This window comes from Calypte anna, chromosome 1, assembly GCF_003957555.1.
Source record: "Calypte anna isolate BGI_N300 chromosome 1, bCalAnn1_v1.p, whole genome shotgun sequence".
Classification (NCBI taxonomy): Eukaryota; Metazoa; Chordata; class Aves; order Apodiformes; family Trochilidae; genus Calypte; species Calypte anna.
The window spans coordinates 137,423,906-137,446,371 of NC_044244.1; the positions used below are offsets into that span (position 1 = coordinate 137,423,906).

The 22,466-nt window shown below is 39.1% G+C and overlaps 1 protein-coding gene across 1 annotated transcript in view; it reads left to right on the forward strand.

Annotated features, from left to right (window-relative positions):
• The window catches only part of LOC103532353 (pinopsin), a 90,291-nt gene that overhangs the window by 41,211 nt on the left and 26,614 nt on the right, over positions 1 to 22,466 (forward strand). Inside the window, exon 3 of the mRNA XM_030467555.1 lies at positions 22,156 to 22,389. Within this exon, the coding sequence (XP_030323415.1) occupies positions 22,156 to 22,389 (234 nt within the window). The remainder of the gene's footprint in view (positions 1 to 22,155; positions 22,390 to 22,466) is intronic.

Here is a 22,466-nt window from a genome sequence, read left to right on the forward strand (position 1 = left end):
CAGTCTTTAAGATTTTTATGAAGGAAATTTAGAATCATAGAAGGGTTTGTGTTGGATGACACCTCCCACCAGACCAGGTTGCTCAAGGCCCCAGCCAACCTGGCCTTGAACACTTCCAGGGAAGGGGCAGCCACAACTTCCCTGGGCAACCTGTGCCAGTGTCTCACCACCCTCACAGAAAAGAATTTCTTCTTAATGTCTAACCTAAATCTATCCTCTTCCAGTCTAAAGACATTACCCCTTGTCCTATCACTACATGCCTTTGTGAAAAATCTGTCCCCAGCTTTCTTGTCAGGCCCCTCAGGTGCTGGAAAACTGCTATTAGGTCTCCTCAGAGTCTTCTCCAGGCTGAATAACTTTCTCAGCCTGTTCTCATACAGGAGGTGCTCCAGCTCTCAGATCATCTTTGTGGCCCCTCCTATGAACTCACTGCTACTGACTTGTGCAAAGTGTTCTACACTGTCCCACATGATGTTCTAAGTTGGAAAGATACGGATTTGGTGGATGGACCACTCAGTGGATAAGACTGCCTGGATGGCACTACTCAAAGAGCAGTGGTCAACATGTCTGAGTGGAGACCCAATGACAAGTGGTGTTCCTCAAGGGTCAGTACTGGGATCTGAACTGTTGGACATCCTTGTTGGCGATGGGGACAGTGGAATTGAGTGCAGCTTCAGCAGCTTTTCTGATGACACCAAATTTTGTAGTGTGGTCAACAATCTGTGGGGGAGGGAGGCCATCCAGAGGGACTTCAACAGGCTTGAGAGGTGGGCCCATGCCATCCTGATGAAGTCCAGTAAGGCCAAGTACAAAGTCCTGCACCAGGGTTGGGGAAATTCCTTGTAACTGTGGTTGGCAATGTGACCTTGTCCCTTTGTTAATTGCATTCTCCTTCTGGGAGCCTTTTCTTTTTGCAGGTTTTCTTTCACTACTCAGTAATGAAAAGCTCTTCTGTCCTGCTCATGCTTCTGTGCTCTAGGATGGTCAAGGCTCAGTAGGTGTTTAATCATGTCAGACTGGCACATCTTGGATTTTCTCAATATAAAACTAAATGGATTTGCTTTGAGCTTCATTGCTTGCTGAGTAAGTTCAGGATGTTAATTCAGTCTAAATGTCAAGTTAAAAGAAATACGATTCCAGCCTGCTGAATCACCATGTTAACTCAGTATTCTTTTTACTTCGACCTTTCCTTGGGGAGGTAAAGGTATTGCTCGATTAGTTTCAGTCTTTCCAGACGAATGGTGGAATTTTTAAAACTACATCATCCTTTTCTCTCTGAAGTGATGAAATTCACACTGAACAGGCTTCATACTGGGTCTGACTAGAGCCATTCCTACATTCTCATTGCTGAAGGATTATTCTGTCACAAAACTCAGAAATGAAAAACTGATCTTAATTTGCAATATCCTAATTTAACAAAAACAAACTTGAAGAGCCCTGGGCTTTTTAGTGAATCATTGCTAGAGTAGTTTGTAGCTTGGTACTAACACTCCCAGACATGTGCTGGACCTCTTGAAATTGGAATTAGAAGCAAAACTAGAGGATTATTTAAAACATCTGTGTTGCTTTTCCTGGATGTAATTGCCAAAACCAGCAACTCTAGAGAAAAATTAGGCTGTTAAATATTGTTACTTTAGTACCAACTTCTTCCTTGGAAAATAAAGGACGTATTTTCCAATTGGGAGTATTATTAATTTGCAGACTGAGAGAGCGAACCAAGGATCTAACCAAGGATCTGTGCCCTGCAAAAATCCTCAGTGTGTGACATGCCCAGGAGGTCTGTTACAGACCCCTTTAGCAGATGTGAAACCAGACATTTATTATAGTAAATATCATGGAGATCATCAGCTGGGACATGATTAGGAAAACAAGGGACAATGGCTAAAAATGACTGTCTGAAGCAGGAACCCTGGAGACAAGGGAGCTTTGGCAGTGAAGTCACAGGTCAGGGGTGGGCAACACTGTCCATATTACTGCAGGGCTTAAGAGGGTGGGTGATAACAGCACCTGAGGTGCACTTGTTTGTGCAGAGAAATGTTAACTATAGTGTGTATCATACACAGAATCATATAATGGTTTGGGTTGGAAGGAACTTTAAAAGATCATCTAGTTCCAACACCTCTGCATAGACAGGGACATCTCCCGCTAGACCTCAATTTGCTTGAAGAGTTCCAGGGGTGAGACATTCACAACTTCTCTGGGAAACCTCTGGGTTTTCACTACCCCCACAGTAAAGAATTTCTTCGTAATATCTCATCTAAATCTACCCTCTTTCACCTTAAAGCTGTTCTCCCTTATCCTATCACTACATGCTCTTGTAAAAAATCCTTCTTCAGCTTTCCTGTAGGCCCCCTCAGGTGCTGGAAAACTGCTATAAAGTCTCCCTGGAGCCTTCTCTTCTTCAGGCTGAACAACTCCAACTCTCTCAGCCTGTCATCATACAGAAGATACTCCAGCCCTCTGAGCATCTTCATGTCCCTCCTCTGGACTTGCTCTGGAAGGTCCATGACATGCATATATGATGAAGGGCTCTCAGTTATCACTCTTCAAAGAGATTGTGGAGTCATTTTGAGTAGTTTCATGTAAAACTCAGTTCTCTTTTTTTCAGGAAAATCAAAAGAATAAGTAAGATATTAGCAAGTACAAGGAAAGGGAATGAGAGAAACATCCCTAATGTTGTTATATCATTGTACAAGCTTAAATATTGCAAGGAATTTTGGTCATCTATTGGAAAATGTTATAGGAGAAACAGAAAAGGCACAAAGAAATGTAGTAAGTGCAATCAGAGCTACAGAAGTAGGTTTCAAGGAAAGATTAAACAGTGAAACATCTCAGAAAGCAGCTTTCAAACTTTATCATCTTTTGGTTTTGATGCTACATTTCAGAGTAGTTCCACATTTGGATTCTGTCCTTCATTCTGGTGCTTGTGACAGTTTTATACATAAGGAGGAGTTGCCAGAAAATACAAGATGAAAGTTAAGCTATTTTATTAAGCTAAAATAGCTGCTGTGAAAAACTAGAGCTTTTAATGACGTGTGGTATGCTGATATTCCTCTTGTACAGATTGTCATACAAACCAAGTAAAGGCATTGCCATGTGCATACATTTTTGGTGATAAGATTCGCTGGTTTCACACACCTTCTGGAGTAAATCAGATCATTTAACCACTATTTATAATTACTTGTATTTGTGATTTTAAACATAATCACTTACTTTCACTTAAGCTGGCTTCAGTTCCTGAAAAGTACCTGTAAAGGTAAACTGACCTGTAAAGATACAGAAACTCTTGTTTCTTTGAGATGAGTATTCTACACTATTTTTGTTGTTTTTTTCATTTTAACTGTTGTTCACATTATACTCACAGGTCCTCTGTGCTTTAGCAACCTTTATAAGAACTCCAGAAAGTATTCTTAGATTATCTAGTCTCCCAACCTGTGGCAAAAACGTTTCACTGAGTTTCTTCTTCTACATTCAGACTCATAGGTTCAAAGCTTGTGCAAAGCACAAGTTCATCATTCAGAAATGCATCCATCTTTTATGTAAGGAAGTTATGAACATTTCTACTACTTTTCTGGAAAGCCTGTTTAAGAGATTATTTAAACTTCAGTTGATCAAAAGGACAACCTTTATTTTGAAATTTATTTTTTTTCTTACTTCAGTTTCATGACAGTAGATACCAAGTACTGTATGAAATCCTCTAGTCTTGTCCAATTGGAAAACTATGACACTGTTAAGAAGTAATGGGATTACAGATTAAATATAATGGAAAACATTATTTCTTTACTCAAATTTATTTATTTTATAATTGGTTCTTTGTCACAAAGTCAATTTATTAAAATATTTAAGAGAAAAGATATGCCTGTGAAGGATTCAATGCACTAGCCCTTTCATCTCAGCAGAAAAAATGAATTTCAAAATTAATGTAGGCAGCTAATTAGGAAAATGGCAGACACATGACTTACCATTTCCTTTATCTTTAAAGTAAAATCTATGATTAATTTTTTCAGATGTTTTAAATAAAAAAAATCAGCAAGAGAAAAAGATACAGACTCATGCTTCTACATTGCTTCTTTTTCAGTCTGCCCTTTGTAAAGGAAAAGATAGGATGCATAAGTGTTGCTGAGAAACTGATCACTGAGCTCACCAGTCATTTAATCATTGAGAATGTCTAATGGGGATCAAAAATCAAAAATATTTTTGAAAGAGAAGCCTAGAAGGAGACACTCAACTTCTTCAAGCCAAAATCTCAGACTCCAAGATTATAGTGTGATACAAGCTGGAAAGTAGCCTGGGCTGTATACTGCTCCACTGAATTCCCTGTGTATATAAATAATGTTTGAGAAGCAGGGTTTGAGCTCTCACTTTCCATGTGTCTGTAAGAGCTGACTGTGTCACACCGTGTTCTTCCCCATTCCTCTTCTCCTCCCTCCTTCTCTTCCTCTTTCCCCTTTTTTTCCCCTTTCCTCATTCTCCTTTAGTTTCCCCTTCCTCTGTTGCCTTTTCCTTTTTCTTCTCCTTTCCTCCTCCTCCTTTCCTTTATTTCCTTCTCTTCCTCCCTTCTCTCCTATCCTTTTCCCTCCTTTCCTTTATTGTTCGTGTTAGTGTCAGTCAGCAGAAAGCTTGCTGGTAAGAAACGTTATCATTTAAATTAATGCACAGCCGATCATGTTTGATGACTGAAGCATTCTGATAACACTGTCTCTTTAACCCCTGTGTTAGATTGCTCTTAGATTGCTCTTGAACAACATCTGCAGCTGTAGAAACTGATACCCTCTCAAGTACAGTCAGTGACCTCACTGGTAGAAGACCAGTTTGTGATTTGCTAAACTGCCACTTCACTTACAAGATTTTAACCACCACACAAAAATACTAAAATTTACTAAAAATAGCCATCTTTTAATTCAGAAAAGTCTGCTACTGCACTCTTACGACTCTCCCCTCAGGGTATGTGAGAATGCATGGCAAATAGCTGGAATGAGCCATTAAGAGCGTGGTCACAATTTTTCTGCTTGGGTAGAAAATTTGGAATTTGTTTGATTGCTTTCAGTTCCATTAGTACGATGTTTCTCCTGTTCCCCTATCAACCACAAATCTGTCCTTCCCACAGGAATCCTTCATATACATCAGCAGAGTAACAACAATATAGTAATGCACTTGCTATGCTTCTACCCCTCCACGAACTAAAAACTAAAAATTGAAGAGAAAAGCAGTTTATTTAGAATCAAAGTCCCAATAGCAGCTATCTTATATCACTTCTAAGAGGTTACTTTAGTCTTTTTCTTACCAAATTTTTTTTCTTTGCCATAATAGTGCTAATTTACAATCTCAGAGCTCTTGGAGCTGTCGAGATATAAAAGTATGAGTGGTATAAAAGCCAATTTAATGTGATGGGTTATTGTTGTTTTTCACTGTTTTCTTCCAAGGTGAGCATGTCTATCAGAAACCAGTCATCTCCTATGTTTTACTTTACTAATTAGTACAGTTCACAGATAAATGTGGAGTTTACCAGCTAGCCAGTTTTTGCAGAGTTGCACATTTTACATTTAACTTGTATTCCTGTTCCCTATTAACATCATAATTCAGTGTCAATATACTTTACAGCTGTACCTCAGCACTATCTGTTGCATGTTCTTTCTGCAGAGAAATGACAAGGATTTATCTAAGTGTGGTGAAGTTAACACAGCTCATCTATCACTTTTACAAATGCTTGGCTCTCTTCTAAAAATGTCAGTAGGTCTCCAGCTGGCTTGTTAGTGCTATAAAGCTGCTATTTCTTCCCTAAATGATGCTGGTGCCTCTACAGAAATCACTGACCTGCCTTCAAGTGAGCTTGGTGAACTTTATTTCAGTGAAGACTGGTGGCAGCCTGTTGCAAAGTCAGCTGCAAATGTTCTGTAGGTATTCTCTTCTTGCAGGAATGCTCAGTGATATGGATGATTTTAACAATTGCTTGGCTGAGTAGCTGCCTAGCCTCATGTTCCAAGGTAGTTACACAAAAATAGATTGGAGAGGAAAAAAAAAAGTCCTTCAGAAATCAGTTTTTGTCTGTCCTCTACATTATGCATCCACAAAATAATTGTGGCTCTTGCCTTCAGGGGGGGATTAGTCTGTTTCATGGAATATGCTGAGTTGGAAGGGCCCAGCACAATAATCAAGTCCATTATTAATGTTAATAGCATACATAGAAAAATGCTATTCTGGGAACAAATAAGATACCATAGCAAATATGGATATAAAACTAGATATACATATATAGATATAAAATCTTTGTTTCCTAAAGATCTGTTGCCTAATAATCTTTCAACTATCTCCTTTCTATAGATATCTCATTAAGTAGCAGCTGGGCCACACCAAACAGATTTTTTTTTTCTTTTAAAACCTTTTTTGTACTCACACTATGCTAAAAAAGAGAAATAGGTCAGTCCCTTTGCAGTTCTGTCTTCTGGGTCAGAACTGCCAACATGGGATGATCGAAATAAACTGTATTCATTTTCATGTTTGGGTGGGGAAGATTATCTGGGAATACTGGGCATGAGAGGAACTTATAATGAGCTTTAAAACTATCTCTTAACTAATGAAGAGTAAAAGGCCAAGCTGACAAAATAATACTGAAATCCTTGGAAATCTGGGAGTAGTAAATGCCAGAGGGTCAGGTTTGTTGGTGTTAAACCATACCAAGGTTACTGCTGTTCCAGCCAGGGTAGCTCCATTGGCAAAGTCCTTCTCCTGTGGATTTGAGCTGTAATAATTCCAGCTGGAAAAGCAGATGTCATGGTATAAACCCAGGGAGCCAATTCTATGGTCTGTCCCAGTTCAGAAGTACAGCAGAGCTCCAGTTTAACAGCTGTCTGCAAAATATTGGTACTGTCTTCTTGAGCTGAGCTTGGAGGCTTGAATGGATTGAGAAACTATTTGGGGTTTTTTTGCTCAGTAAGGTGCCAAAATAAACTGTATTCATTTTCATCTTGACAGGTAACCTGGTCTAGTGGGTAGTTGTGATATAGGTGAAGGTCTTGAAGCACAACATGCTCTTAGCAACTAAGGGCAATGTTGTCTTAAAGGAGTCCCCATACAGAGACCATTTAATGGAGATCTCCCAAGTGCTTTCAGCATTTTCATTACCAACTTGGATGATGGAGTAGGGACTGGCAATGAACCTTAGGATTGGTCAAGGCATGTGCAGAGTTTTGCTTAGGCAGGAGAAATTATACAGGTTAAATAGACACAGGTTGGGAATTGTTAGAGTCCAAATGCTGTCATTTGATTAGTGAATCTTAAGTAATTTGTGGGTTTGGGAGCGAGGTACCTTTGCAAACAGAATGGATCTTATGGTGATACAGGTGAGCAGAAGTGTGGAACACCTGACTTTGGGTGTGTTGTGTTCTTGTATGCTGGTTTTGTTAAATCAAGACCTGTAAATCTTGGGAACAGAGGTGTCCTGCTTGGCCTGCATTTAGTGCATATTAAAGAAGTGGTGGGATATGGGGGGTGATGGGACCACTGGATCTCTTAAGAATCCTTCCAGCCCTCTGGCTGTCTGATTTTAGATGCATTAAAAGTCTTGTCCTTCCCCAAAGTTATTTGCAAAGATTGTAAAACAAATTCATCAAGGTAACAGGAAATTGGCAATGCTGGAGTAGTTTATGGCAATATGAAAATGAAATTATGGAAAAGCAGAGAAATTCAGTCCTTTGCCTCCAACCACCTGCTATTTCTTTTAATGTGCACCTGACAAAGTAAAACAATCTTTCAGAATGCCAGATTTGGGAATATGTAACAGTTGGAAAACAAAATTTTTGCTGAAAGAGCTGACTGTCACATGTGATGTTTGTTTCCAGTTAATTAGAGAATGCTTTATGACATTTTTGTTACACATTGTGATGCATATTTCAGTGTTTTGGTTGCATCAGAAAATGCATATTATTTTATTTTCAAGTATTATGTCCAACTTTAGAAGACTGAGAAAGGACAAGTTTGGCTTAATGTGGAGTTGAAAAATCATATCAGATGGTAAAAATATAATTCTTACAAAAAATATATATACATATGTGTGTTTTTTCACAGTCCTTCACTCAGTTTCATAATATTTCTGACTCAGTAGAACTGATATCTAGGGCTCCACTTGAAGTAAGGATTTGGTACAAAAATGAAGCAAGCAAAAAATTGCATTTGCATCCCTCCTCATCTGTATATATTGATACTTTTAAGTTTTCACAGATCATTTCCACAGACTCCATCAGAGTGGATATATGAGGTAGAAATTGAAAACCTGTCAGTGAGCCCATAATTTTAAGATGTAAACACTTGGAAAACTAGAATGTTTTAGCCCATACAAGAAAGCTTCTTATTTTTATTGGTCTGTACTGCTCCGTATTCTAACATGGAGTAGTATTTAAAATACAGGTTCCCATATTTTTTGTATTTCATAGAAGCTGTAGTCTGGGGAAGGTTCTTATCCACATCTTACTGGGTATCAGAAGCCTATGTTAGGAACATATAATTGCTGGATCTCACACATCTCCAAGTCAACTGGATGTGGATAGGCTCTGGACACTGCTTTTAGATTCAGCACCCAGGACTTGTTTTTCTGATCCCTGCCTTTCCATATCATACTGCTGCCCTCCAGCTGCCTTACACTATATCTGACAATTTCAAAATCCCTGCTGTCACATTCACCTGTTTTTTCTGGTCACCTCTGGCCCTTTGTAAGGTCCCTTAAAAATCCTGTAAAATCTCTTGAAGTGTATGGATCTCTGCAAATAATGAAGCTTGCCTTTCTGAAGGCATGAAAATCAGTGTTGCAGCCTTGGGAAAGTCACTTCCACCCATCACCCCCTATATCTTATGGAGCTCTGGCTGGCTGCCCTCAGTGAACAAGGATTCTCCCCTCTTAGAGAAGGTTTCTGGCAGTGAATGTTTATTCAGCCTGGAAGGTTTAACAGTCCTACAGCCTTCTCTTTTCAGGTGGGTGAAGAAGAATGCTGCTTCGTGGAGGTGATCCTCAAAGTAGTGTCAGAGTAGGTGTTCCACGACTTCAGCTCTAACCATTCTCCTCTAAGGATGCAAATGCATCCTTAGGGTGTCACTACCTGGGAGCACCAGACCAGGAAAACCTCTATGGAGGAATCACTGGAAGAGACCACATAATATATACTAAAGAACAGATGTTACTTCATCCATGTGTCTAATAATCTGTTCTTTCCTTACCTATTCCCTGATTTGTTCCTTAGGAGGGTTTTTTTATGCTATCTTCCCCTTGTAGCATCAAATCTAATATTATGAGTATCCCATTTCCAGGTGAGTTTTTTATTTTATGGGGTAGGAAATTAAACTCTGAACTACACAAAGGAATTTTTTTTTTTTAAAAATAAATATATATTCTAGGTGTATCTAAAAATCATGCAAAGTACCTCATACTCTTTAGTTATTTAGAACAGCCAGTGTGAAGATGCACCTTCTGAACTCACAAGGCTTTTCCAATTAGTAGTTTATTGAATGGGTGTTTTCATAAAGTAGATCTGGTTTACTTGTATAGGAATCTCATCACAAAGAAATCAAGAACTGAAAACTATTCCATAATTTGTGTTACATCTTTATTAATAAAAACAATGTTTGGGGCTCCCTATATACATGAAATTCTGCCATGCCAATATGCATATAATATATAGCATCAGCTTGTGCAAACTGACCAGACACAGGGAAATAAATATAATTTACTGCATAACCCTTAATCTTAAAACCCAAGTGCCTCCTCACTGTGCTATGCATGTGCTTGCAGCTGTAACTTTGCCTCACAGGAACTATTTTGTATTTCCATGCGCATTGTGTTCTGGAGACTTTCTGTCACCCAGCTAATGGGCAGGGGGTTTGGGAAGAGGATTTGCAGAGTACTTAGGATGGGCTTCAGTCTTGTTTGGTCCTGGATTATTTTGTGTTTAATCACAAGCACAAATTGCCTTACAGGGTAATGTGTCAAAGTCCTAAAATTGTAACAGTTTGGCTCTGCTTACCTTGATATTTTAGTAATCTAAAACAAATAGAAAACTTTACCACAGCTTAAGTGGAAGTTTGCAGACTGGAAGTCTTAAAATGAGACATAATTTATAGAGGGCTGTCTGTAATATACCAGCTGCAGAAAAATAAATCTTTTTTATTTTCTGTGAGTAAGGTAAATGTTATAAATATCCAGACTGGGTACAACTCACTAAGCCAATTTCTCCCTGCTTACCCTCTCCAGCATATCAGAGTGGGGCCTAGAGACATCAAACTCCTTCAAGTGAAACACAATCCTGGGTACACATGGAAAAATAAATAATTGTGTACACCTGAGCTTCAGTCTTATTTCTTAAATTTCATTCATCTGACTTAGTAGTTTACATGATTTTCTCCCTTCCTACTTGCCACTCTGTGCATTTATGCATTTCAGTGCATAAATTAAAATAGGATAATATGCTATAGAGTGAGATTAAAATTCTGGATGGTGTTGTGTCTTCTGAGAGGAAGAAGGTTGAAGGCTTCCAGACTTTGCAGGTTTGGGTTTGGTTTGGTTTTTACTGAACACACCTGTGCCATGATAAGCATATAATAACTTGAGGGAAAGGGTCTGTCCTGAGTAAGGAATAGGATTCTTTCAGGCCAGTTTCAGCATAATTGCTGTGTTTATAGAGATGCCAACAGGAGGAGAAGAGCTTTGAAACCACTTAGGATATTTATTCAGAGTAGAGTCTACAGAATTTGACAGGCAGATCTGAGCACATATATTAAGCTTATTTAAAGACACCAAATGTCAAAGGCATACCTACATGTCCCTGATGATACCATGTGTTATCTTGTATGTCAGTAAAAATTTTCAGGGGGGTGGGAGGAGATCCCTGAATAAAATATGGGAAAGCCTGACCTCTCTGCAGGAAAAGGGGTAATTGTAGTTAGGTGCTGAAACACTGCTAATGCCTGAGAAATTTTAGCATCTAATTTCACTGTAAGGAGATCAGCTAGCAATCCAAAAGAAAGCAAAGTTCAACTTGTCACCCACATGTGCTAGCCTGGTGAAATGTAGTGTTAAAGGCAAGTGAGAGCTTTTTACATGCATGCAAAAATGTATCTAGAGGAATAGCCAAGCTTCATTTTTTAGGGAAACCATTATCCTGACACTTTTTTTTTTTTTAAATTAACACCCCAGATTCAGTGGAAATAGTTGTATTTGTCAAAATCTGTAGTGTAGGAAAGTTTGTTGTTAACCTAACTCAAGAAGACAGTGAATCATCCTTGCGTCATAGATTTCTTTGTCAACCTTGGATGACTCCTGTGAAAGACTTTTCATACAGCCATGGACTTATATATATATGTGTATATAATGTATAGTGTGTGTATCTATGATGTATAGTGTATATATACATATACAACATATGCAGTATGTGGTGTGTATACATTTTTACATGTATACAAATATCTATACACATTCATATGTGCACTGCCTTTTTCAGCGAGAAGGGAGAGGTCATAACCAAACTGCAAAGGCACCTGTAGGGTGGATAGAGGGTTTTACTCTGCCTTGATTCCAGATAAATAAGTTTTCTGATCTCAGTTGACATTTACCCTGAGTCTTATATTTGTTGTCCTTGACAATTACAACACACAGGCCGTTATTTCCTCCTGTAGACATATCAGTGTTCCAGTCTTTTGAAACATTCCTTTATGTCATCTTTGATTGAAAACACTTTTCCTTTAGGTGCAGGACAATGTGCACTCCATTTCCTATGTAGATGGCAGCATTTTATTGCTTAGCATTAAGTAGTAATTTTGAAACCTGGAAAGAAATTTTACAGCTGTCAGTTCATCTCCTTTTGAAGAGATCAACCATATCAGCAATTTTGCAAATTAATATTCTGCATGGTGCTGTCTCTGGAAAGATATGTGGAAACCAAGAAGGAATAAATGTCTGATTTTTCTCCCTTCTGCTCCAAAAATCCTTTAGTGCAAAAGACGCTGTAGTCAGCTTTAAAGAACAGAAGTATGTTTTCATTTTTCCTTTCTCTTGACTTAAGCTGAGCTGTTAGGTCAGTCAAAGCCATTGCAGGAGTTATTAAAACAGAAAAAAACCCTAACACCCAAATATTACTGGTTTTCCAATACTTGGTTATTGGAAAAGTAAATCTGTGAAAGGTGTACTTTGTTGGCAAGCTTTTCAAGAAGAGGTTTCTTAATTTTCTGAAAGTGATCTCAACATCTCCCACCTTTATTAAAACAAGTCATGTTGCTAAGCAGCAACACATTTAGAAATATTTTTACATGTTATCTTTTCAAATGTAGCTGCATTTTTATTGTCTTACTGGCTAATATCCTTCAGATCTCCAGTTTTAATCTCCCCAAGGTGGAATTCCTCAGTTTCACCCTCGCAGATCAATCCAGTATTATGTACAATGGCTATAAGGTCATTCTTAGTCCTGACTTTGTTCAGCAGCTGCTCAGACCTTCAGAAGTCTGTGTTATATTTGCTGGCAAAACATCCCTTTTGCTTCCTAACTATGGTTTAATTCTACCATGCAACAAAACCTGTTTTTTGAAATACATACATATTACAATAAAGGCAGTGTACATGCATGGTGATATATCTGACCATGGAGGGCCTATAAACATGTGACAGATAAATCTAAACTTTGCCTATATTTCTGCACATAGCCCCAGAGGAGTCTGATGTACAAGCTTAGAAGTACAAAAGAGCCTGTCCTGTGTCAGTCTTTTTCCAAGTGTCTATTTTTCCTGCACTCTCCCTGAAAAACATACCATTTCCTCTTGTTTTAATGCTTGTTTTGTCAGTGTTACCACTTTGTGAACACATACTAGTGTAAAATCCCATTTATGTATACTATGCAATGGGAAGACTTCCAGTTTGCAAAAGCATAGTCACCCAGTTAGTCTTTCAGGCTTCTGCAATCAAAAGGGGGAGGACAGTGGCTCTCTGTACAAGCTGCCAGATGCCTGACAGTGGCAGTCTGGATGCTCAGCACCAGGTCAGGAAAGATTCTGCCTGTAGACCTACATCCAGGTAACTGCAACACTACCTATGGCCAGGGACTGACTTTCAACTGCTTTAAATTAAAGAATTAGAAAAAAAAACCAGCTGCTATTTACTATCATAGAGGGTCTGTCAACATTCTGCTCTTCCAGTCCTCTAAAATTTTAATGCTAAACCATATTTAGGGGTCATTGTACCTTTCACAACCCCCCAGGACCAAAGCCAGCTTTGACTGAGTGGTTTGTCAGACCAGAAAAGGTGACTTCCTTGATTCTGGAAGCACATTCTGGAAGCAGAGTAGTGAATTCTGCTTTTGGAGTTCTGAAGTTTCTTTATCATTCATAGGGGATGATCTGGTTTTAGGCAAGTTCAGACTGATAGGTTCTTGCTGATCCCATTACTGGGGATGTCAGCTGGTGTGAGTCAAGGCCAATTATAAGATGCTCACTAGAACTAGACTTAGGCAAGCAATCAAATACAAGCAACTAGTACGGGTTGTGATTGCTGTCAGTTTGGGAAAATTGGACCTGATGGCTTCAAGAATATGGCTTGCTATCCATTAGTCTCCGAAAGTATCTAGGGAGTACAATAGGGCAAATCATGTTGGATACAAGAAACCTCAATGACCTTAATATTTTATGGCAGACAATTTCTTTTTTTTATCATCTTTTAGATAGAAAATAAATTAGAGTTTAAATAACTTGGGACATAACATTTGATGCTTCATACATCCCCAGGTTTTTTAAACTAACTGTATCTTCCAGATAGCAGCCACACCTCACTGCCCTTTCAGTTTCCATTTTCCACGTATCTTTTTTGTGCTCATCTTTGATTTATTTCAGGCAGGTAAGTGCCATGGAAGTGTAACTGCCAATATCAGAGATAGGAGCTCTGTGCATTCCCAGAATTACTGAAGGACATACATACAAATTGCATTTTTGAGAACTGCATATCATTGTATGCAGTGTATCTGCTTTAATAGGCTGCAGGGACCTGTAGCTCTTCAGTGCTGTGCTGATTCTATTTCACCTCAGACAGACTTTTTATCGGGCATAGTTTTTACCATTTCCAAATTACTTTATTTTTTGCTGTCATACCTGTGTGAGCCCAGTGCTGTGCCCAGGGCACAGGCTGACCCACTGAGCCTTATGGCCAAGTGCAGCGTGCTCAGATCCTGCCCTAGAATTGTGTCCTGCCAACTCAGTGCATGGCAAACACACCCTCCTGTTTTTGTAGACATTGTCCTTGGTGGTTACATCTGTAGCTACAGAGGAAAAAAGAGATAGCCCTGATTTGAGTAAGTTACTCATATCTAATGTACTTCCCTTTTTAAAACCAAGATGTTAATGCAAACCAAATTCTAGCCGTGCGTAATATACTTTTGGTTTTCTCATGTATACGGATGCTAGAAAACCCAAAGTGAAGAAAGAAGGTCAGGATAAAACATGAGTTGTATATGATGGAAGTGACACCATGAGCTGCTTATTTGGTGCGTGAGGATGTGTTTACTGTGTAAGTAAAATACCTGCTAAAAGCCCTTTAGCTGGTGCAGAGAGAGAATTTTCCACAACTTAGAAGATTTTAGTGTTCCATTAGTCTGCAACAGAACTTCACTGATATTACCAGTTATCCTTCAAGGGCAGTGTACAAAGCCATATGTTTTGCATTTAAAGCATAGCTCATTTCACCCAGAGGCATTAAGATGACTACTCCCATTTCCATAACAAAAATTCCCAATAAGCCAGACTTCGGCTGATAAAATAGCCTTCCTATAGACTTCAGTTCCTAAACCCAATAGTGACATAAAAATTATTAACTATAAAGCCCCATGTGCAATTTTATGGCTTCCTCCTTCTGCATTTGTTGCTGTTGACTCATTAACTGGCCCCAGCTGAGCTAAGTGCTCATGTGAATGCTTAAATTTCAGTTCAGTCAGTGAACATCTAAGCTTAAATGCTTTGTAGAGTCAGGGCCCATTGGATTCTAAGATGACCCAAAGCAGATGTTTTTGTTTAGTTCCTGTTTCCACAGAGACTATAAATCTCTGCAGTATTCACTGTTGTTTTGAACTTAGCCACTTAAATGCTGATAAAAAGGCATTATTTCTAAACTAGTCAGCCCTCCTTTCCCATGACTGTCTCAAACAATAAAGTATTTCAGCTATCTTACAATTAATCCATAAAGTATCACTTCTGGGGTAGCTCACACTAAAAAGTAGATTACTCAGAGCTTCCACTTCCGACAACTTTTTAGAGCTTTTCATGCTTTGGATTTCTGTTTTTGTTTTGTTTTGTTTTTGGGGTTTTTTTGTTTGTTTTGTTTTGGTTTTTGTTTGTTTGTTTGTTTGTTTTTCTTTGTTTTTGCTTAAGGACAGAATCCATAGAGATGGGAGAGGAAAAAGCTCATCATAACTGACATCTGAATCACTGCTTATTTTAAGATGCTTCTGGGTTTGGTAAAGAGCTAGTTGTGTCAATAAAAGGAGAACATTTCTGATTTTCTTTTGTTAGAAATGTAACAGGGAAGACTGTCTTACATAACTGGTGCATGAAGAAAGAAGAATGATCTTCCAGCTTTTTCCTCTACTGCTGCTTTTGCATTAAAAAGTCTATATCCCTTCTGTTCATTCCAAGCAGCTGTAGTAGATTTAAATGTTCAAAGACTGGAAGACCTCCAATGATTATGAATATTTCATTTGTCTCTGATTTTGGTAGTACTGTTGAATATTTGATCATGTCAAAGCAAGCACTTACAACTGACACTTAAAAGGTCTGGCAACAAGCAATGGTGCTCATAAGTAGCTTTTCTACCATGCAGTTCCAAAGTAGTGAAGAAAATATGGTTATTTGAGTGTAAAATGTACAAAGACAGATCTAGGAATAATGTATCCACTTTGAAAGAAAAAAAGCACTTTGCACACTGTTTTCATACTGCTTGTTTAAGTGTGGTAGGTAAAGGATGAATACAGCATCCACTATTTAGATGCACAGGATAGAATAATTAATTTTTTTTTTTCCATCTTAATAAATAGTTGGATAGAGAGAAACTGACTTGAAGGGAAAAACATAGAAACAGCCCTCATGATTTTTCAAGTGTTTTGATTTATGTGTCCCCTATGTGGCTCTGGATGATGGATTCTTACTGTATGATCCATCTCATAGATGAATGGAGCTCCATATAATCTTCATAACCTTTCAAGATATTAACATCTGAGAATGACTGGGAGCTGTTAAATATGAAAGAAATGTTTTATGAGAGAAAACAGAGCTGTAGTAAGTAAGGGGGAGAGACTAGGGTAAATTAAAATGAGATGACACAGGGGAATTCAGTGAAAACAATCAGGTTAGATCATCATCACTGAAGCTTCTCCTTCTTAAGAGTTAACTTCAGTCCAACTTCCTTGCCTTCTATATACATATATATTTAAAACCCCACCTTTCTTATGAGTGATGGTAGTATGCACAGTTGTACATGTTCATGCCTTAAAGGGGTTATGTGTCTCTGGCACTGTGGGCCTCACAGTTGCCCACAAAATCAACCAGCCAGCCTCTGTGCCAGCATCCACTTCTCAGGTCTTTCCTGGCACCTGTGCCTTCATCAGAACAGGTGAAGTGCCACCAGCACTCCCTTGGCCCCACAGCTTATGGCCAGCTAAATGCAGAGGAATCTGAGCAGGATCTGCTGTAGCTCAAGCTTTTGGCTGGGGAGGGCAAGAAGGGGCAGGCTGTCCCCTGTTCTCCCATATTGAACCACATGTTGGCTAAGAAAAATATTCAAAGCAGTAAAACCCTCACTGAAGGCAAGGAGGTGCAGTCCTCTTTTCTTGGGATGGAAAGCTCTTGGGATAAAGCAGTGTTTATCCTAAAGAAAGCCCATGGGCTCAGCTGTGGTTGCCACCTGGCTTCTAGCTCCAGCAACAGGCTGATTGGAGCCTGGCCAGTGGTGAGGTTCAGATTGACCCATGCTTGGCCACATTGGGTAACCAGAACCCTGTTACCATAAAATTATTTAATATGGCCCATAGCTGTATTCTTATTCTTTCCCATACCTTTGTACAGAAGTGTTGATATGTTTGGAAAGTGCTGGGTAGCCTTCTGCAGGGAAAGGGACAGACTCTTTATCTTTAGGGACAGACTCATCCTCTTTAGAGGAAGCCAAATGTGCTCTAGGTCCTGGCTTTTCCCCAGACCCATGCTGTTTGCCAGCACCTAGACTGAGGCACTTACTGAGAGCCCTTTGACTACTGAAAACACAGTGTGGCAATTGTTTTAAATTGTCCATTAGCTTTAAAATAAGAAATAGATTTATTTTCCTGTGAAATTGTCAGCTGCTTTTTCACTTGCAAAACTGTAATATTTTTGTAGGTTACATGAACTTGAGCTATATTTTGCTGGTGACTTCCAGCACCTATAAACAGAGAATTTTTAAAGATAACATCTTCTAAAGGTAGGTTGCAAAGCTGCAATGAAACCAAGAGTGTGCAGATAAATAGAGCAGATATTTTAAAAAATAAAACTCTGGAGACACTTCTTTACAGAGCAGTCAAACATTCTTGAAGTCTCTTGGCGTTTCTTGCATTTTTAATGTATCCCAAGCATGTATCAGGGTGATAACCACAACCACCCTGAGACTCTGCTGCATGCCTTCACAGCTATCAAAGCAGTGGTGTTTTAGCAGCAGTGTTTTAGCAGCAGTGTTTTGGCAGTAGTGTTTTTTCTGAAGTGGCTTGAAGAGCCAGAAGGAGCATAGCAAACATGATTATACTTTGGATGTTTCCCAAAATGTGGCACAAGACTTGGGGAAGGGCAGTCACACAAGAGCCTGGCATCGTGCTCAGAGGACTCAAGCAATAGAACTCTTCTCCCACCCCACAGCTGTGTAAACGCATGTTCAGCCCCTCATGTGTTCTGTGATTTACCCATGACAGAACAAGGAAAAATAAGATTATTGACAATGATGAAGCAGATGAGTTGCTTAAACATAAGATATAATTAACAGCCACAGTGACTCTGGACATCAAATAAAAATTGAGAGAACCCCAAGCACACTCGGGGTCCGTTGCAAAGGATGCTTAGAGGTCATTTGTCCTTTGGAATCATCTTACCATCTTGTCCCCTCTGGAAAGGTGGGACATCCAGGTCACCTGGGATTTAGAAACATTCAGGAAGGACATCCATTATGATCCTTCCTCACTTCTGGTCCATTGTTGTCTTATGGCAATTCTGTACTTCTAGGAAGGGAAAAAAAGTGCTTTCAAAAAACATAAGCTTCTAATTTGCTTATTCACAGGATCTGGACTGTAGGTAAATCCTATTATAGAACCATAATATGAGACACGTAACAATAAAACCAATCAGCTATATTAGTGTAAAAATGGAACTGAAAGACACTTGGAGCATGACAGCTAACTAAGTTTGCTTTCCAATAGGTTTGCCTCATGACAAATGAGTTTTTAAACTCAATTATAGAAGACTGGAGAGAAAGGTCACACTTAATAGATACTGGGGACATATTAAGAATGTCCTATTTCAGGAACAGCTGTGATCAGAGCTTTCTCCTCTTCAATTATCAGAACAGGAAAATGAGAGGACAAAAATACAAACAGAATCAAAACAGAACCTAAACAAGACTGGATTCACTTGTGTCTAATTAAAGTTAATTTCACATTGCAGTTTCTTTTAAATGGGAACATTAATAATGATCCTTCTGCTCTAGTGGCATGTGGAGAACTCAGTGTGAAAGGCCTCTGTCCACCTAATAAGTTTCAAAACCTCAGTCAAATTTAAAAGGAAGATATTGGAAGCAACAAAAAGAGAGATTCATTAACCCAATGACACAGACACAGTGGCAATGCAGGCTTCCCTTCCTAAGGAAAGAAGCCAAAGATGTGAAAATAGAACACATACCCAAATCACACCCATAGTCACTTCATTTTTGTGCATCCTTCCTTCCCTTTTATGTTTATGATTTTATCTTTGCTGAGGGTAAAATCTTGTGAACTCTTCAAGACAGAGATATTATCTAAACAGAGGGGAAATGTAGTTACTGATGCCTTTGCCTATATTGAAGATCTTTCACAATGGAAGCCATGGCTAGCTGGGGTTTTGCATTCCTTGGTTAATATTAAACTTGTTACATAGCTGCAGGTGACATGGTATCGTGGATTCCTCAATCAAAGAAAATTCCTATTAGTCATGAAAAATTTAGTTCAAATAAGCAATATGAGATTGGGCCACTATCTATTATTAATCCTTTTTTCAAGCTAGACTAGTGATGAGATTACAAAAAAAAAAAAAAAAAAGTATTCCCCAGTGTTTTCAGAAAGAATGGGTTTTATTTTTTAATTGCCTTTTTGCAGAAAATCTTTAAAAGGCTGGACAGGGAAAATAGTTGGGTTTTTTGGTTTGGTTTGGTTTGGTTTTGGCAGACTGGGTTTGTGTGTGTTTTATTTACTTTTAATGGGAACACTTCTAGTGAAACCCCAGATAGAACCAGCCACTCTTGAAGGTTAGAATCATAACTAACTAAAACCAAACAGAATCACCATATTATTTTGCCTTCTATTTGTACTCACACAGTAACTATATATGTTTTTAACTCCTTGTCCAACATATAAACACATATATTATGCAAAAACACCTGCACCACAAAGAGGCAGCTGAAGTTCTGACTATTTCCACTGCATTAGCATGTGCAAGTTGTGCACCAGGCAACAAGAGATGACATTTTACTGGAGTGATTAGTGGCTTCCACCTTTAACTCTGTTTTTTTCATTTACAGAGTTGTGCCTATCAGTGTTTCTCCCACATCAGCTTAAACTCATTAATTAAACTCATTAAACTCATGATTTTTTTTTTTTTTTTTTTTTTTTTTTTTTTTTTTTTTTGTTAGGTAAAGTTTGGATGCAGTGTACTCCAGGGAGCTGCCTTTTTGCTTATTTATGTTTGTAGCTCTACATGGCTTAGTTCTTTTGGGGTGCAGTTTACTCTTCAGTACCACACTCAGGAGGCAAAAAGACCTTCAAGTGGACATAAATTACATCTGGCTGAGTGCAAGAATCAATTGATACAGTTTAAACATTTGAATACTTCCTGAAATCCTGCTGCCACATCTGGGTTTGCTCAAGATTTGCTCTGGGGGAAGCTGAAGAATTAACCATAACCTCAGGAGATGAGTTTGCTGGGGCTCAATTGAGCCAGAGGAGAAAGACTGGCTCCAAAATTATCCTCCTTGCAGAGTTTACTTTTCTTTTTTGTTGCAAAGATGCTTAGGGAGGCCAGCCTTGCTATTCTGGAGTTAATCTTTCTGAATGTTTCCTGAGAACTTTTTCATAATCCCAATAACATGATGTTAAGCACTCAAACCTGATCTATATCCAGTCTTGTGCTGACTTCCGTGGGCTTTGGATCAACCTTAATGACTCTCTCACTGAGCTACTACATAGGAAACTTGCTTTGAAATAATGCTTTTGCATAGCACCAAATGTGCATGCTGATTAGGGAATGAGCCTTTTCTGCACTGTTATCACCAACACTCTCAGCAGTCTGAATGCATTGGAAAAGCATTCTGTAGTTGTCTGCAGATAAATGCATTCACACCATGGCTTAAAAATAAAAATTGGCTCTTATTTTAATGTTTAACCTCCACATTAGAGCTCTAATTCTTCAGTCCAGAACAGGCCAAAGGAGAGTATGTTTAGAATTACTGACTATAAATATTTCCAAAGCAGAGCTGTGTTTCTCCACAGACTGTAACTACTGGTAAATTCACAATAGCAAGGTGAGCTGCTCTATCATCACTTTGGAGCTGATCATTTAAATCTGAGCCTCCTATTTACCCAGTTCTACTCCATTTCCCCCAGGAATCCAATGCAATAGCTGAACTATATCAGTATTCAGCATGCATGTAAAGAGCATTAAAAATGGCTTGGGTGATCATCAGGAGTGAGGCCCTTTTATCAAAATGGTAAACTACCTGAAAGGATGAATCCTATGACAAGTGTTGTTTGCAAGGCTTTTCTAGTGACCTGCTCCAAGTATTAGCATTGCCAACACTACAGCAGCACAGCTGAGGCCAAGAAGAGAGGCACTAAACACAGTCCTCTGCTGTTTCCACACCCTGAGCAGAAAATGCTTCTGGTGGTTCCCTTATACTTCTTAATGTTTCTCCATCTCAAGCAACTCCTGTGTACTGTAATAATTTGAGTGAGAACTTGGCCAGCAGGTCAAGGAAGGTGATTCTTCCCCTCTACTCTGCTCTTGTGAGGCTCCATCTGGAGTACTGTGTCCAACTCTGAAATCCCAAGTCAGGAAACACTTGGGGCTGTTGGAGTGAGTCCAGAGGGGCACAAAGATGATCAGAGGATGGGAGCACCTCTCCTATGAAGACAGGATGAGAGAGTTTGGCTTGTTCAGCCTGCAGAAGAGAAGGCTCTGGGGAAGCCTTATAGCAGCCTTCCAGTACCTGAAGAGAGCTTAAAAGAAAGCTTGTGGAAAGTAGGGTGTGTAGTGACAGGACAAGTGGTAATGGTTTTAAACTGAAAGAGGGTAGATTTGGGTTAGACATTGGGAAGAAATTCTCTAGCATAAGGGTGCTGAGACACTGGAACAGGTTATCCAGGGAAGTTGGATTTCTCATCCCTGGAAGTGTTGAAGGCCAGGTTGGATGAGGCTTTGAGCATCTTGGTTTAGTGGGAGGTGTCCCTGCCCATGGCAGGGGTTTGGAACTAAATGATCTTTAATGTCCCTTCCAAGCCTAACCATTCGAGGGTTCTGTGGTTCTATGAAAACATTGTCCAGTTACACAAAATGCCATATCTGAAAAACCACTGGAGATTACTGACCATCTATAAAGGACTAAATGCTAACTTTGTCACCTTTCTGCTTTTGCTCCAGCCTCCAGTGGACTCTGGATTATGCTGGCATGCAGCATGATATCTGCAGGAGTTCCCCTTGTGCCTGTTGAACACAATGATAATCTTCCCACTGCATTTGCTTCCTTTTGGGTTTGTCTTCATTTTGCATCTGAAACTACAATGTTGCTTATCATCGCTGTTCCAAGACCAATAGTCCCAGGCTGTTGAAGCAGTCAATCCAACAGCTCAGCTTCCTAACTTCTAATTTTTGTTCATCTTCCTGTAGGTTGGAAAAATCCATAAGAACGCAGCCCGCAGAAGAGAATACCATGTACTCTTCATGGTGATCACTACGGTTATCTGTTACCTCGTGTGCTGGATTCCCTATGGGGTTATAGCCTTACTGGTAACATTTGGCAAGCCAGGTGTGGTGACTCCAGTTGCAAGTGTCATACCTTCCATCCTAGCAAAAAGCAGCACTGTTTGCAATCCCATTATCTACATACTTATGAATAAGCAGGTAAGACACACACTATTTTTAAACGGTATTTTCTTCAAGGTCTGTCAGGCATTCTTGACTGCTGTGATTACCAATCG